At 40.6% G+C, this 16,036-nt stretch overlaps 1 protein-coding gene across 1 annotated transcript; it reads right to left on the reverse strand.

Annotated features, from left to right (window-relative positions):
- Positions 1-5,886: 5,886 nt before the first annotated feature.
- Positions 5,887-15,569, reverse strand: ARPC3 (actin related protein 2/3 complex subunit 3). Its single transcript, XM_045458770.1, has 7 exons — positions 15,439-15,569; positions 13,174-13,273; positions 10,220-10,296; positions 8,094-8,162; positions 7,119-7,245; positions 6,673-6,767; positions 5,887-6,196 (listed from the first exon to the last, which is right to left on the reverse strand). Exons 1-7 carry the CDS (start codon positions 15,442-15,444, stop codon positions 6,134-6,136), a joined length of 537 nt encoding a protein of 178 aa, XP_045314726.1. The 5' UTR covers positions 15,445-15,569; the 3' UTR covers positions 5,887-6,133.
- Between the last annotated feature and the right edge of the window lie 467 nt (positions 15,570-16,036).

Below are 16,036 nucleotides of genomic sequence, written 5' to 3' on the forward strand. Positions count from 1 at the left end.
AAAAGACTCAGGTTTTGTTTTTTTTTTTTAATGTTTATTTTTGAGAGAGAGTGCGAGAGAGCGTACAAGTAAGGGAGGGGCAGAGAAAGAGAGCGGAACAGATGATCCAAGGCAGGCTCTGTGCTGACAGCAGAGAGCCCAATGCAGGGCTCAAACTCACGAACCACGAGATCATGACCTGAGCTGAAGTCGGACACCCAACCTACTGAGCCACCCAAAGTGCCCAAAGACTCAGGTTTAATCACCATTTCTGCCAACTTCCAGGTGTGTGTTTGGTCAAGTTACTTAATTTCTGTACATTTCAGCTTCTTCACCTGGAAAAGGGGAGAATACTTGTATCTGCCCCAACAGTTCTTGCAAGGGTTAAAGAGAATTTTAAAATGTGAAGTGTTTAGCATATTGCCAAATCACCTGTAAATTGGAGCTGTGGTGTAAAAGCAAAGAAGAAAACTATGGCTGATGATTTATCTCAACATCAACACAGAACAGATGTAGCCCTAACATTATACTTTCCTAATGGAATGTTCTTCCAAATTTCTATAAACAAAATGAAGGGAGAAACAAACCAAATGGCTTTTGGTATAGTCGTATCACGTCCCTTTTGGACAAGGCTCTGAACTCGTTAAGGTTTTCAGTACTCATAATTTTGGAGAAAAGGAAAATGCAAAATAAAATAATTCTCATAAATCTTGTTTGAGTATTTTCATGTACTGTAATCTTCCTACACATATGATGGTAATTAGTGGCATATTAAAAATGATAAGTGTAAACAGGATGCTTAAGAAAAAACAAGGTGATTGTCCTTTCCTCATTTTTGGCTAATGTTAATTTTTTCTAGTATTTGGTCCTCTACCAATATTTTTTTATTACTTAAAAAAAGATTTTATTTTTATTTATTTTTATTTATTTATTTATTTTTTTTTTCAACGTTTATTTTTTTTGGGACAGAGAGAGACAGAGCATGAACGGGGGAGGGGCAGAGAGAGAGGGAGACACAGAATCGGAAACAGGCTCCAGGCTCTGAGCCATCAGCCCAGAGCCCGACGCGGGGCTCGAACTCACGGACCGCGAGATCGTGACCTGGCTGAAGTCGGACGCTTAACCGACTGCGCCACCCAGGCGCCCCTAAAAAGATTTTATTTTTAAGCAATTTCTATGCCCAACTTGGGGCCTGAACCTATAACCCCGAGGTCAAAGTCGCATGCTTTACTGACTAAGCCAGCCAGGTGCCCCTACATATCTTTTTTTAAAAAGGCATTTTCTCCCTTAATGTACCGTATATATGACTGAATTATAGTATGCATCACTTAGAAGGGACACATCTTTGTAATTTTGTTTCTACTCCGAGGTAATCATTGTTAACAGTTTGGTGTGTGTACTCCCATAGTTTTTCCTGGAGTGTGTATGATTAAATCAATGAGGATGGAATCACATTACAATACTGTCCTTTTTTTGTTTTGGTTTTTTATACTGAGGTATAGTCCCATGATGGGATAGACTGAGTCTTTTGTTATTTTTAATGACTGCATATTTCATTTTCTGGAGGTACCATATGTTATCCAATTCTCTATTATAAGACAACTGAATTATTTCCAGGTGTGTGTGTGTGTTTTGGCATTCAACAATGCTTGAAGTTGAGTTGCTGGATCAAGAAGAATGAACATTTAAAACTCTGATACAATTTTAAAAAGAAAACAAAAGAAAATATAATTATTACAAAATTACCTTCCCTAAAGAGCATGTACACCTTGTAACAATCTTCTTTTAATGTTGGCATTACATTTTGATAAAAGCTTTATCTTAAAATCTACTGTGCTACACTTCATGTATAATTTATTTTGGATTCTTTGGAAACTGTTCTCTTAGATACATTAAAAAAAACAAAACCAAACTCCTATAATATAGCACCAATGGAAAGGTTTTAGAAGCCAAGTTTTAGTTCTTATTGTCTCTGATCCCCCTGCTGACACTTACAGAACAGGCACCATAGTGATTTGTTGCTAGTACAAAGGTTCCATAATTTAAAAAACAAATCAAAAAACCCTCATCTGTTATAAACAACCCTTTAATCTTGATATGGATCACTGTGGCATTTTTTTTTTTCTCTTTCTTTCTTCCCCTTACCTCCCTCCCTCTCTCTCTCTGACACGTCTCTGAGTTCCTTATAGAAATTCCAACCCAAACACCCAGAATTTGATTTTAGAAACCCTCTTTTGGCTTTTGTAACTCATACATTACAATTATATATAACCCATAACAATGTGGGAGTTAGGGGCACTGACCTTCCCCCACCCAAGTTGAAAATCTGTGTATTAACTTTTGACTCCTGAAAAACTTAACTACTAATAGCCTACTGTTGACTGGAAGCCTCATCGATACCATAAACAGTCAATTGACATGTATTCTGCATAAATATTTTATACTGTATTCTTATATAAAGCTAAAGAATATCATAAGGAAAATAACATTTACAGTACATTCTTGTAAAAAAATCTGCATATAAGTGGACCCAAGCAGTTTAAACTCATGTTTGGGGTCAACTCTTCTCTGGTTGATCAAGCAACACCATAAAGCTCCAGTTTTAATACAATTTTGAACTTAGTTCTGCTTCTATGTAGCTTTCCCTCTGTCCTTAATAGCATAACACAAATAACCAGGGTAGCAATACGCTCAGCTCAAATTTTCCTCTTTCCAGACTCCCTTGTAGCTACGCATGAAGGAGATAGAGTACAAGTCTCCAGGCAGGATTTCTGGGAAGGATATTCAAGGTGGCACTCAGCTGGTATGCCCTCATGCTGTCCCCACTTCTTCTTAAGCCCAGAGATGCAGGAGCACCTAGAGATGCTCTAACATGTGGCACGTAAAGAAACGTAGAGCAAGAAAACTGGAGGAGCCTGGATCTCCAATGACCTCTTTAAATGGCTGCCCCATTCAGGGACTACTTCTAGATTCAAAAGAAAAAACAAGACCCCCACCACCACCCAAGGCACTGTAAATTGGGTGTTCTGGGCTCGTGGCCAAATACAATCCCAACGTAGATACAGAAACAACTGCCTCTTAAAATAAAAGCCAAACACATATAGGCTCGATAGAGCTGGCAGTGCAATAACTTTATGTCCAAAGGACTCAAGGCCTTTTCTGAATCATCTAACTTATAACTTTAACATACCAGGAAATACATGGTCCCATAAGTATTTGTAATAACTCATGATGGCTACTTTTATCAGCCAAATAATGAAAACCTCTTAAATGCTAAAAAATTGGCCAAATAGAAAAGTGAATGTCACATAAGGATAGACAGTAGAATCCAGAAATAAACCCATACATTCATGGTCATTTTTGACAAGAGAGCCAATTCAAAAGGAAAAGGATAGCCTTTTCCACAAATGTACTGTAACAAATAGCCATGTCCCAAAGAATAAAGCTGGGCCTCTACCTTACATCATATATAAAAGGAAACTCAAAAAGGATCAAAAACCCAAATGTAAGAGCTAAAAGTATAAAACACTTCGGAAATCATTACTTAGGTGTAAAATGATGTTTTGGAATATACAATAATTTTTTAATAAAAAACATTTTTTTAATGTTTATTTTTGAGAGAGAGAGACAGAGAGAGCACAATCTAGGGAGGGGAAGGAGGAGAGAGGGGGAGGGAGAGGGAGAGAGAGGGAGAGAGAGAGTGAGAGAGAGAGAGGGAGAATCTAAAGCAGGCTCCAGGCTCTGAGCTGTCAGCACAGAGCCCGACCGTGGGCTTGAACCCACAAATCACAAGATCATGACCTGAGCCGGACCCTTAACCAACTGAGCCACCCAGGTGCCCCTACAATAGTTTTTTAGATATGACACCAAAAGCACAAGCCACCAAAGGAAAAAAAAAAAAAAAAAAAAAAAAAAGACTATAGACATAGGAGCAAGTTTCCACAAATCATATATCTGATAAGGGTCTAGAATTCAGAATATAAAGAACTCCTGCAACTCAACAACTAAAAGATAAAAAAAAAAAGTAAAAACTGGGCAAAGAATTTGAATAAGCATTTCTCCAAAGAAGATATACGAATGGCCAATATCTACATGAAAAGATGCTCAACATCATTAGTTATTAGAGAAATACATACCGAAACCACAATGAGATAAACCAGTACAGTTTTATGAGCTACTGCTTCATGCCTATCCGGATAGTTATAAATAAGGCACAAGTGTTGGAGAGGACACAGAGAAATTAGAACTCTTATTCCTTGCTATTGGAAATGTAAACTGGTGCAGCCACTGTGGAAAAAGTCTCCCAGTTCTTCAGAAAGCTAAACATAGTGTGATTCAGTAATCCCACTGGTAGGTATATAACCAAGAGAAATGGAAACATATATCCACACAAAAATTTGTACAGGAATGTCCCTGGCAACATTGTTCCTAACAGCCCATAAGTGGAAACAACCCAGATGTCCATAAACTGATGCATGGAAAAACAAAATGGGATATACACACGCGCGTGCGCGCGTGCGTGCACACACACACACACACACACACACACACACACACACACACACACACGATGGACATACAGTGGAGTATTATTCAGCCATAAAAAGGAATGAAGTATTGATATAGGTTAAAATATAGATGAATCTTGAAGACATTATGCTAAGTAAAAGAAGCCAGATACAAAAGGACAAATATTGTTTGATCCCTCTTACATGAGATGCCAGGATAGGCAAATTCAGAGATTGAGAGTAGATTAGAGATTATCAGGAGCTGGGTATTACAGTCACTGGTGGTTTTAAGTGTTGCCGTTTGGAATACCGAGAAAGCTTTGGAAATAAACAGTGGTGATGGTTGCAAGTATTGTGAATGTAATCAATACCAGTGAGCTACACACTTAAAAATGGTTGAGGGGCGCCTGGGTGGCTCAGTCGGTTAAGCGGCCGACTTCAGCTCAGGTCACGATCTCGTGGTCCGTGAGTTCGAGCCCCGCGTCGGGCTCTGGGCTGATGGCTCAGAGCCTGGAGCCTGCTTCCAATTCTGTGTCTCCCTCTCTCTCTGCCCCTCCCCCGTTCATGCTCTGTCTCTCTCTGTCCCAAAAATAAATAAAACATTAAAAAAAAATTTGAAAAAAAAAAAAATGGTTGAAATGGGGCGCCTGGGTGGCTCAGTCGGTTAAGTGTCTAACTCTTGATTTCAGCTCAGGTCATGATCTCACGATTCATGGGATCGAGCCCCATGTCGGCCTCTGCACTGGGAGCATGGCACCTGCTTGGGATTCTCTCTTCTCTCCCTCTCCTTCCCTGCTTGTACTTGCTCTCTCTCTTTCAAAATAAAGAACTAAACTTAAAGAAAATGGTTGACATGGTAACATTATATGTTTTACCACAATAAAGAAAAAGAAAAAAAGGAATGGAGTACTGTTACTGTAACATGGATGAACCTTGAAAATGTTAATTCTAAGAAGCCAGGACACAAAAGGCCACATGTTGTATGATCCCTTATTGTGAAATATCCAGAAAAGGCAAATCCATAGACAGAAAGTACATCACTGGTTGCCAGGGAATGATGGGGTGGGGAGAGGAAAAGAATGGTTAGGGGGGGTGACCACCACTGAATTGTACGCTTTATTATAATTTTTTAATTATTATTTTTTAATGTTTATTTATTTTTGAGAGAGAAAGAGAGCATGAGCAGGGGAGGGGCAGAGAGAGAGCTGTCAGCACAGAGCTTGACGCGGGGCTCGAACCCACAAACCATGAGATCATGACCTGAGCGGAAGTTGGACGTTTAACTGATTGAGCCACCCAGGCATGCCATGAACTGTACACTTTAGAAGAGTGAATATTAGCTCAAAAACACTTTAAGTGAATGTAAAAGATAAGCAATAAAGTGTTTTGACATGGAATGTTAGAAATTTCTTTATTATTACCTATTCTTATTAAGCACCAGCTTAATAACACAGAAAATTTCAAATCACCCTTCAACAGCCCATTCTTCCCCCTGCCACCCTAATTCTTGATAAAGAGCTCTTCAAGTGAAGACATGCTCTCTTCTCTCTTCCGTATAAAACTTTATCAAATAAAGGCAAAGAACTGTGTACATCTTGCTGTAAAATGCTGCCCATGGCTGTGGGAAGTATCTGCCCAGGCTCCTTTTACTGTCCAGGTCCTGAAAGACTCTTGTTCATGAACTGTCTCTTCACAAAGCAAGTCCACCACTAACAAGAGGGGATAAAACAGAATGGATAGTGGGTGTCAAATCACCATGCAAGTTCAAGATAAGGTCAGAATATTAATTTATGTAATAACAAAATGTAATCTTGGCCTGACATCTCTTACGTTATAAACTTCTTGAAAACACATGTAAAAAAGTTTTTTTTGACTCACAAATCAGTCAAAATTATGATGACAAAAAAATGTAATACATTCAAGATATCTCACACAGAAAATCTGCCCTATGGGTTTACAATGCCCTAATATAAGAACATACAACCAAAAATGTTTATTATATGCAATTCATTATTCACTGTGACTCACTGAACCCCTACTATGTACTAGGCACATACTCAAAGTTAAGCAGCACTGCAATGCACAGACTAAAATATTCTTGCAAGGGAAGACCTTAGTTTATTTAATAGTAGCTGCATGATAAAAGGTTATTTATCAACTAAATAGGTAAAGAAGAGGGTCTTACCTTGCTAGGTTTATCATTCTGAGGGTCAAAAACTTTCTCACAAAGTCTCAGTCCAGTCTCTTGTCTCAGCTGCTGTAAGTAGGCCCTCATCACCTCTAAAATAAGGAGCCAGGAGAAAAATAAGAAAAATCCTGTCTGAGAATACATCCCCAATGTGTGCTGGTTGCTGGACAGTGACCTTGGTAATACATTTCTACACATTCAGACAAGATAAGAAATAGAAATGACAGTCCAGTGGTTTTATAACTATTTTGGTTCAAAGGATTCTCTACATGTTATATTTGTTGCCAAGAATCTTTTGTGAGAGTTACTGGAAGATAGTATCTGTGCTAATGATTCTACTACTCTCAACCTGTACACCAATCAAGACGAAGAAAGGAGGGGGTAAATAATCAAATGGAGAAAATCTTGTGCCATAAAGAGGGAGATGGAAACCCTGTTCTTACCATCTTCCTGTTTGTTTGCAGGTTTGGCATAAATTGCATTAAGTGGAAAACCAGGCTCTCCAGGAATGGGAAAATTAGTGATTCCCAGGGTATACATTTCTTTCTCACCTTGGCTTTTGGAATTGCACTAAAAAAAAAAAAAGAAAAGAAAAAGAAAAAAAATTATATACACACACATATTTTACACAGAAAAAGACAATAACATCCAATTTGTAATTTTTTAGTCTAAGTAGATGTGGCTGGGATTACTAATGTTTTTGGGTGCCCTTCTGCATTCTGGGAAGCCTCTAGGCCCCTCCCCAGAATAATGTTTTAAATGACTAAAACATACAAAATTACAAAAGAAATCATTTATAGTCAAACACAATAATTACAATATTAAAAAGCCAAATTTATGACATACTCATACAGGCACTTCTTTATTAATGCACTGCATGACAAGATCCAGGCAGGGGCCTATTAACTAAAATATGAAGTAGTAATGAGTGAAAATAAAATTTCAAAATATCTTCAACTCTGAATGTAATAGGAAAATGTTGTGATTTCTACTGAAGAAAAAGTCACAGGTACAGCTTATGCTACTGTGGGTTGTTGCCTACATTAATAATTACAGTAAATGCTAAATTTCAGTTACAAGTTAGTGAAAAGAAAGATGTAATCTTTTTCCCTCTCAAGCTCATGAACCCTTGAATTATATCCTTGGACCCCAGGTTAACAACCTCTGAGCCAAGAGTTTAAAAGAAAGATTTCTGTCTCGGGAAGATACATGCAATGCCTTAAAACACCACACCCTTATCTTCTCATTAGTCAACTAAATTATAGGTTTAGAATCCACATTCAGATTTTCCTCTTGGGTCCGGGCTCTAAGAGAAAGTACTACTTGTCCTTAAAGTCTCAACAAGTCCAGATGGCTAAGCAGGTGAACATGTGTTAGTACTATGTTTTCCAGATAGACAATCATCCAAGTTTAATTACCTTTTGGAGTTTCTTCAGACACTCAGAAATATACAGTGTTATATATATCAAGGTTCTATCAGCTTCATTCTGCAGGGGTGGGGCGGGGTGGGAACACAGAAGTTAAAAACAGTCCTGATTAAAACATAACAATCACGTGCAATAAAAATTCAAGCTTTGTCTTTTGAGCATCAACTGAAAGCTGCATGTATAGTTCCTATAGCATCAAAAGTTGCCATTCTCCAAATGCAGTCTTCTTGGGCCACTGGTGTGTCCGCTCCTAGGGAGGGAGCCACCTGTTGCCATCCTGAGCTGTGTGGGGCTGTTTTTGTTCACCTTGGCTGCCCTTACCCGTGCATTCCTCTTGCCTCTCAGTCCCCGGGAAGCTGTGCCAACAGCACCTCCCTCCGTATAGGAAGGAGAGTTACTAGAGCTGCCTGGAAAACCTGAGGTGCACCATATGGTCAGCTAATTTTTTTTTTTTTTAATTTTTTTTTCAATGTTTATTTATTTTTGGGACAGAGAGAGACAGAGCATGAACGGGGGAGGGGCAGAGAGAGAGGGAGACACAGAATCGGAAACAGGCTCCAGGCTCTGAGCCATCAGCCCAGAGCCCGACGCGGGGCTCGAACTCACGGACCGCGAGATCGTGACCTGGCTGAAGTCGGACGCTTAACCGACTGCGCCACCCAGGCGCCCCTGGTCAGCTAATTTTTAAAGCTCTTTCACTTCAGAGTCTCTGCCGAGAACAAAAGCCTTTATGACTTTAAAGGAGGAACAGCTATTTCAGGTGTGTCTTGTTCTTTTTTTTTTTTTTAAATGTTTATTTATTTTTGAGCAAGTGAGAGAGACAGAGCACAAGCAGGGAACGGGCAGGGAGAGAAGGAGACACAGAATCTGAAGCAGACTCTAGGCTCCAGGCTGTCAGCAGAGAGCCCGACAGGGTACTCGAACTCCGGAACTGTGAGATCATGACCTGAGCTGAAGTTGGACGCTTAACCAACTGAGCCACCCAGGCACCCTTTCATGTGTCTTGTTCTTAAAGAGCTTCATGAGCCCACCTCTTGATCTAATTAAAAGGAAAATGTGAGGATTAGATGTTGAGCAAATGTGGCACATACTTCAGGTTAAATCTGGCAGATCTACAGTCTAAAAAAAACCAAATTACACATGTCCTTTTTTTTAAGATTATATGACTCAGAAGAATGAAATGTGGCAGAATTACATTTATTTACACCTATTACAAACATAACAGTTAGACCGTATATTAAATACAGAATACGCTGTGAGTATCACAGGACAGTTAGATTATGATTTCTAGACCAAGAGTCTACAAACAAAGATTTTCACACCCTGATTCCAAAAGGTCAAAGTTTGGCAAGGAGAGGCTGAAGTTCCATATTCTAGAATGTTATCAAGAAAAGTTGTTGACATTCCTGTAACTCGCTCATAGAAGGAACTCAGAAAAGTTCTTTTTTATTTTGTTTCCATCTCTCCCTCTCCTTTTCTGCCACCTTCCTCCTACCTTCCTCTTGACCCCGTTCCTCACAAGAACTAAGAGCAGAAAGGTGAAAAGGGTAGTCAAGGGAAGGACCAGGATCAGTGAAGTTTCTTTATTGCTCCATTTCAGGTCCAGGACACAGAAGTATATAAAAATATCATATCACATAGGATTTTTTAGTTTTGGACTGGCACACAGTAGGAGCTTTACTAATGCTGATAATAAATAAAAATGTCTAGATGATGGGTTGGCAGACTTCCTCTGTAAAGGACCAGATATTAAATATTTTAGGTTTTATAGGCCAGGCTTTGTCACAACTGTGCAACCCAGCTGCTGTGGAGTGAATGCAGTCATAGACAGTATCTTAAAAAATGTACGTGGCTATGTTCTAATAAAACTTTATTTGTAAAAAGAGGCAGGAAGCCAGATTTGTCCCTCAGGCTGTAGTTTGCTGACACATGGTACAGACTTCGGAGGAAAAATGAGAAACTAATGTTGATATAGGGTCTAATATTAGGCATTATTCTGGGTTTTTAAAGTCATACAATCTCATTCAATTTTATTTACTCCTCAGAACCCTGATTGCCAGGTAGATTATTATCCCTACCAGAAAACCAAATTAAATATTAAAAGCTCTGTACTTTACCTTAATCTCATAGTTTTTGAAGAAAACATTGGCCTTGAAATAATAGATGGCTTCATCCACAATATCTGTATCTTTTGCTAAGGAGGACACAGGGAAGAAGGCAGAGAACATTAGCCAAATGCGAAAATAACACTTAGAAAAAAACCCCCAGTTCAATGGTCAAAAGTCTTGGCGTTGAGGGGCGCCTGAGTAGCTCTGTTGGTTAAGCATCTGACATTGACTCAGGTCATGATTTCATGTTTCATGGGTTTAAACCCTGCATCTGGCTTGGTGCTGACAGTGTGGAACCTGCTTGGGATATTCTCTCTCTCTCTCTCAAAACAAATAAACAAACTTAAAAATGGAGTTGAATAAAATCAAATGAGGCTGAGACATGAGGTCTTTAGAAACAATTTCTAGAAAAATCAATATGTACATGGTTTATTATTTTTTTAAAAAAGCTTGCTATTTTTTAAAGGTTTATTTAAGACAGAGAGAGGGAGGGGGAGGGAGGGAGGGAGGGGCAGAGAGAGAGGGAGAGAGAGAGAATCTCAAGCAGCCTCTGCTGTCAGCACAGAGCCTGACCTGGGGCTTGATCTCAAGAGCTGGACGCTTAACCGACCGAGCCACCCAGGCACCCCCATGGTTTATTCTTATAGCTTTATTGTTTTTATAAAAAATATACTCATTAGAAACAAATTAATCAACACAGAAAAATATTTTACTGTCACCCTAAATCTCACTCCCTGGAAATAACTACTATTAACATTTGGTGAACATCATTCCAGATGTTTCTCAATGGGTTTATAAAAATAGACTGAGACACAGACTAACTTTGATAAAATGCTATTTAAAACTAAAAACTATTCAATGTAATTTGATTTGAATTTACATACTGCAGTTTCAGGGGAAAAAAATTTCAATTGTTATTTAGGAACACACTGGGCTCATGTATATATCTTTCTATGAAAACTATGACTTAATATATACTTGTACAAGCTGTTTTAGGTGGTTAGAGACTGAGAAAAGCCAGAAACACTGTTGTGACAAAGACAGATCTCTTTATACAATTTCTTTGGCAGTTTTTTATTTTCCTTTTCTTATTTTAAGAAGGTCAAAATCCCAGGGTCTTGATATCCGGCAGCTGGTTGCAGAAATGCACAGACTGTTGTGTTTTGTTTTTTTTTTTCCCAGAGACAGTTATTTATATTTCTTGTCCATGACTGATATCCCTCTCACACAGTAGAAATGCAAGGTAATCCTGAAGGTTGAATCCTGTGTGATTCAGCTGACTTTAATGCTGCTTGTTCCCCTGCTAAAAAATTTCAACATAATTCTAACTCTAGACTGTGTTCTCCCAATCTATTTTCTTATCTAGAGAAAAGGAAACTTCCTTAAAAGATTCAATATTGTTTATAAAACCAGTTAGTTCTTCTAAATGTAAAACTGTGGGGGGTGGGGAATGGGTTACAAGATTTAGAAGCATGTCTGGCACAAAAAAGTGTTCAAAAGCTATCTGTTGAATGTAAAAAATTTTTTTTGGTTCTGAAAGAGGGGTTGGGGGAGGCCGTGCACAAGCGGAGGGGAGGCGCAGAGGTAGAGAAAGAGAATCTTAAATTTAAGTAGGCTCTACCCTTGGTGAAGAGCGTGACATGGGGCTCAATCCCATGACCTGGGATCACGACCTGAGCTGAAATCAAGAGTTGGTCGCTCAACCATCTGAGCCAGCCAGGTGCCCCATAAATAAATTAATTTGATTAATGCTACCTATTATTTAGCTCACAGCACAGGCTTGTACTCCTTCCTAATTCTTGTTCAGGTCTAATCCTGTCTCCTGAGGAAGAGTATCCCTATCTACAGAAGCCACAAAGATCTGGTTTCTAGGGGCCCCTTTCTCCCTTAAGGGCCCAGGAAATGTTGCAAAGGTGGTAATTAGATACACTCCATCCCTGGTCAATTACATTTTCTAATCTGCTACATGTATTTTGTAACCATCTGAAAAGGCTGCTTCTCAAGGAATCTGGGCCAACATTGATTCTTATTCTTTCTTTGCACTGTAATTCTTTTCTTTTATGCTATTTTTTCTTCTTTTTGGTCTTTTATTTTTTCCCATTTGTTCCTTTTTCTTCATCTCAGAATCAAGTAAAAACTATGGCAACTCACCAAATTTATTGAGTTTACTGAGTTTTCCACTGGTGTTGAAAACAAAATTAAGAAGAGGTCAAGTCAAATAGTCTGGCAGAGGAATGGAGACCAGGTCAGTACAAAATTGACAATGAAAACTATGGTGTTAGAAACCCAAAATGGAAATCAGTGCAGATGCTTTCTGGGTACAGGGAAACCCTGTCTAATACAATAGAAATCACACTGTTGGCAGAACATCTCAGAATGTGTCAGAAGAGTCTAAAAGAATGGGGCTTTCTAAACAGTAAGAAATGGTTCAAAAAAAGAGAAAGTGAGTACCAAGAAAGAAAGCAAAGATCTAAAATTCAGAAAAACAAGAGAAAGAATGTGCAATGTTATAGAGGGCACGTAAGATTTAAGATCGAAGTACTACTGAAAATGAAGATACTGAAGAATGAATAAAGGAAGTAGGATTGAATGGGAGAAGGGGTTAAAATGTTTGTTTGTTTGTTTTTTCTCCCAGCCTTAGGATAGAGAAAGGATGGGGACATGCCATTCTACAGAAATAGCAGCATTAAATCACTTTGTAAGAACTGACAGTGGGATGACAGAACACTGTCCAGAAGCACATTTCCTCTTCCCTCTCAACAAAATATCCTGGAGAACTCAGCAGCAATAATACACTTGATCTTGAAAGGCCTAGAATGCAATATCCACCAAGCATAGAGAAAATACAAGAGTAATCTGAGACCGAGGACCGAACTAAGACTTTGCCTGACTTGAAAACGTCCGAGGATTGCTAGCTGTTTCCTACTAAAATCTGAAAATAATGGAAAGAAGTTTCGACTTACTCTCTCTAGGGGCGGGTCCTTTGAACTGACTTCTGATAGGCAACAGTGCCATGTTTCCAATGAGTTTGGTATCGGGGTCCATGAGAGAAGAGTGGTAAGCCTGTTGTGGCAAGCCAGGGAAGAATATGGAAACAGAAAGAGAGCAAATGTCAGCGGGGCAGACAAGCAACATTTCTCCAGAGGAAAAAAGAATAACCCACCCAAGACTAACTAGGGGAGGGGGAAAAAGGGATGGCAGCAGCAATGGTCTGGAGCTGGCTCTTACTGGCTCATGAAAACGGGATGTTATACATTTTGAGGAATTTTGACAAATTTGGAAGTAAGCTGGTTGTTAAACACAGCCGTTACTAAAAATTAAATTATATAAATTTGCAACTAAGTTATAGTAAAAACAAAGGTAATAAGTACTCAAAATTCATTACTTTCTATTTTTAAAAATTATTTCACTATGGTCTATGATCTTAAGGTTATTTATAACTTTTCTATCTTTGCAGTATAAATACTATGTAATGGTGTGCTACTGGGCATCTTCTAAGTTCATGTTCAGTGACATCACATTTGTAACTGGTGGAAGTCTTTATGCTACAAAGATAGGCAAACACAAAAAAATCAGGGGTACGCCTCCCTTCCCCAAGCTATTGTTAAACCAGAACCCAAGCACTGGCTTTTCAGTTCTGCCACTTCCTGACTATGTGTTTGACCAAGACATCGCCTTTCTTCTCTTAGCCTATTTCCAAATTTATAAAATGAAGAGTTATCTACTGCCTTCAGCGGGTAGGTGTGGGTTAAAGGAGCAGGGGAAACCACATTTATGAACGCAATCTGTATGCTGATTCCTAGTTCTGCTTTTTACAAGATGTCTGTCTTTTGGTAACTCAAGAAGGGCCCCATTCATATATTCACTCATTCACCGAATGATAACCAAACACCTTCTACGTGCAAGGCATGGTGATAAAATGGTAAGAAAGACCAGTACGATCTCTTTCCTTGAAGAACTTTCAACCTAATGGGGGACAGGGAAGTCCAGGAATGAGCACAGGACTTTAAAGTCCTAGCTTAAAATCTAGCTTTACCATCAGTACACAACCTTGTGGTAAGTTACTTAACTTCTCTGAGCCTCAATTTCCTCCTCTGCAAAATGGGAACAATAGCATATCTACTTCACAGGGTTACTGTGAGGATTAAATGGGATAATTTACATGCAGTGTGTAGCTCAGGGCCTGCCTGGCACACATCAGGAGTCAAATGGTAGCTACAAGATTCGTTAAATATGTAACTGTGGCTTGCTCTTTTTTGTCACAGGTATGCTTCATCTAAAGCAGCCTCCACCCTCACCTCCACCAGCTGTCTTGTTACCCATCGATTTCCTTCATCGCATTTGTCACTATCTACGACCATCTTCTCTATTTACATTTATATGTTTATCTGTCTCCCCATTAGACTGTGACCTCGAGTGTAGGGGTTTGTTGGCCTTATTTACAGCCGTTAACAGTACTTGGCAAGCAGCAGATGCTCAGTAATTTTTTTTGTGTGAGTAATCACGTTATTGAACCTCCTTTTCCTCACCCGCAAAATGGAGACCATGATGGCGATAAATTTGCCCCACAAGACTGGCTGTCAGCAATGGAGGACAACCACCCCACTATCAATTTTACTCCTACCCCGAGGCACACGAAAATAGAAACATCTGGTAACCAGGCGCCGACCTAGCGTCTGCTCTGGCGGCCCTACAGCCAGCAGCCAAGTGTGGTCACCACAGCCGGAGCGACAGAGGGGGAGTCCGGGAAGTGGGGTATGACAGTGACAAGCAGCGGGAGTGATCCGCCCCCGGGGGCTGAAGAGGAAGTGGGCCTGTGGGGGGTAGAAAAAGAAAAACCAGACCCTAGACTTGAGAATTGGGGGAGAAAAAAAAAAAAAAAAAAGCACAGCCCTTGGCTTCTTGGCTCTACTGAAGCTTTGGGGATCCTGCCAGAGTCCGGGGACACAGGAAGAACGAGAGAAGGGGTGGGCACTGGAGCGAAAGGGGCGAAAGGGGCCGGGGCTGCCTCCTCTACACGCTCGGGGTCTCTGGCCCACTCTGCCGCGGCCCCGTCCCCGCTGGCCGACCCAATCCTACAGCGACAGGCCCCCTCTCCTCGCCTCTCCCCTTCTCAGGGCCCGCTTCCTCTCTGCCGTCCTCGGCCCGCTTCTCTCAGCTCACGCACGACTTCTCGCCGCTCTCCCCAGTTCTCGCCATCTCTCCACACCGCGACTTCGCCCCCTTACCGGCATCTTGGCGGCACCCGGTTTCAAGCTACACCAGGAGGTTGGGGTTAGAGCGCTACGCTTCCGGTCCGGCGGCCCGGGCGGGGTAGGCGGAAGTGAGCCGGAAGGGGAGGGTGAGGGGAGGACGCGGCACTTCCGGTCTTGCTATCCCTCTGCTGAGGCGGCCGAGGCTCCGCAGGGAGAAAGGGACACCAGAGGGCACCCGAGCGCTAGGCAGGGGCTCTGAATGCCGCGCATTGCGTAAAGTGTGCGCGAAATGGAGCTGGGTCTTCTTGGGTTACAGAATCCTAAGGATCAATCCCCTAAAAACTTTGCTTTTCCTCAAAGGTCTTTTCAGTGAAGCGTTCCCTAGATCACACTATTTTAATTTTTTTAATGTTTATTTTTGAGAGAGAGCGCAAGCGGGGTAGGGGCGGGGGGTGGTGTACAGAGGATCTGTATTGACTGTGCTGACAGCAGCGAACCCCATGGGGGGCTCGAACTCAGGAACCCCACGAGATCATGACCTGAGAGTTCATGACCTGAGCCCAAGTCGGATGCTCAAGGGACCGAGCCCAAGGGTCACACTATTTTAAGTTCGACCCCAATCCACTCCGCT

The sequence above is a fragment of the Leopardus geoffroyi genome, chromosome D3 (genome assembly GCF_018350155.1).
Source record: "Leopardus geoffroyi isolate Oge1 chromosome D3, O.geoffroyi_Oge1_pat1.0, whole genome shotgun sequence".
NCBI lineage: Eukaryota > Metazoa > Chordata > Mammalia > Carnivora > Felidae > Leopardus > Leopardus geoffroyi.

What these genes read in the sequence shown, in the direction of transcription:
- ARPC3 (XM_045458770.1), bottom strand. An exon ending in GTCTGAAGAAACTCCAAAAG is followed by an intron (nt 7,246 to 8,093) that starts GTAATTAAACTT and finishes TTTTTTTTTTAG; the next exon opens with TGCAATTCCAAAAGCCAAGG. An exon ending in AGAATGATAAACCTAGCAAG is followed by an intron (nt 6,197 to 6,672) that starts GTAAGACCCTCT and finishes CCCTCTTGTTAG; the next exon opens with TGGTGGACTTGCTTTGTGAA.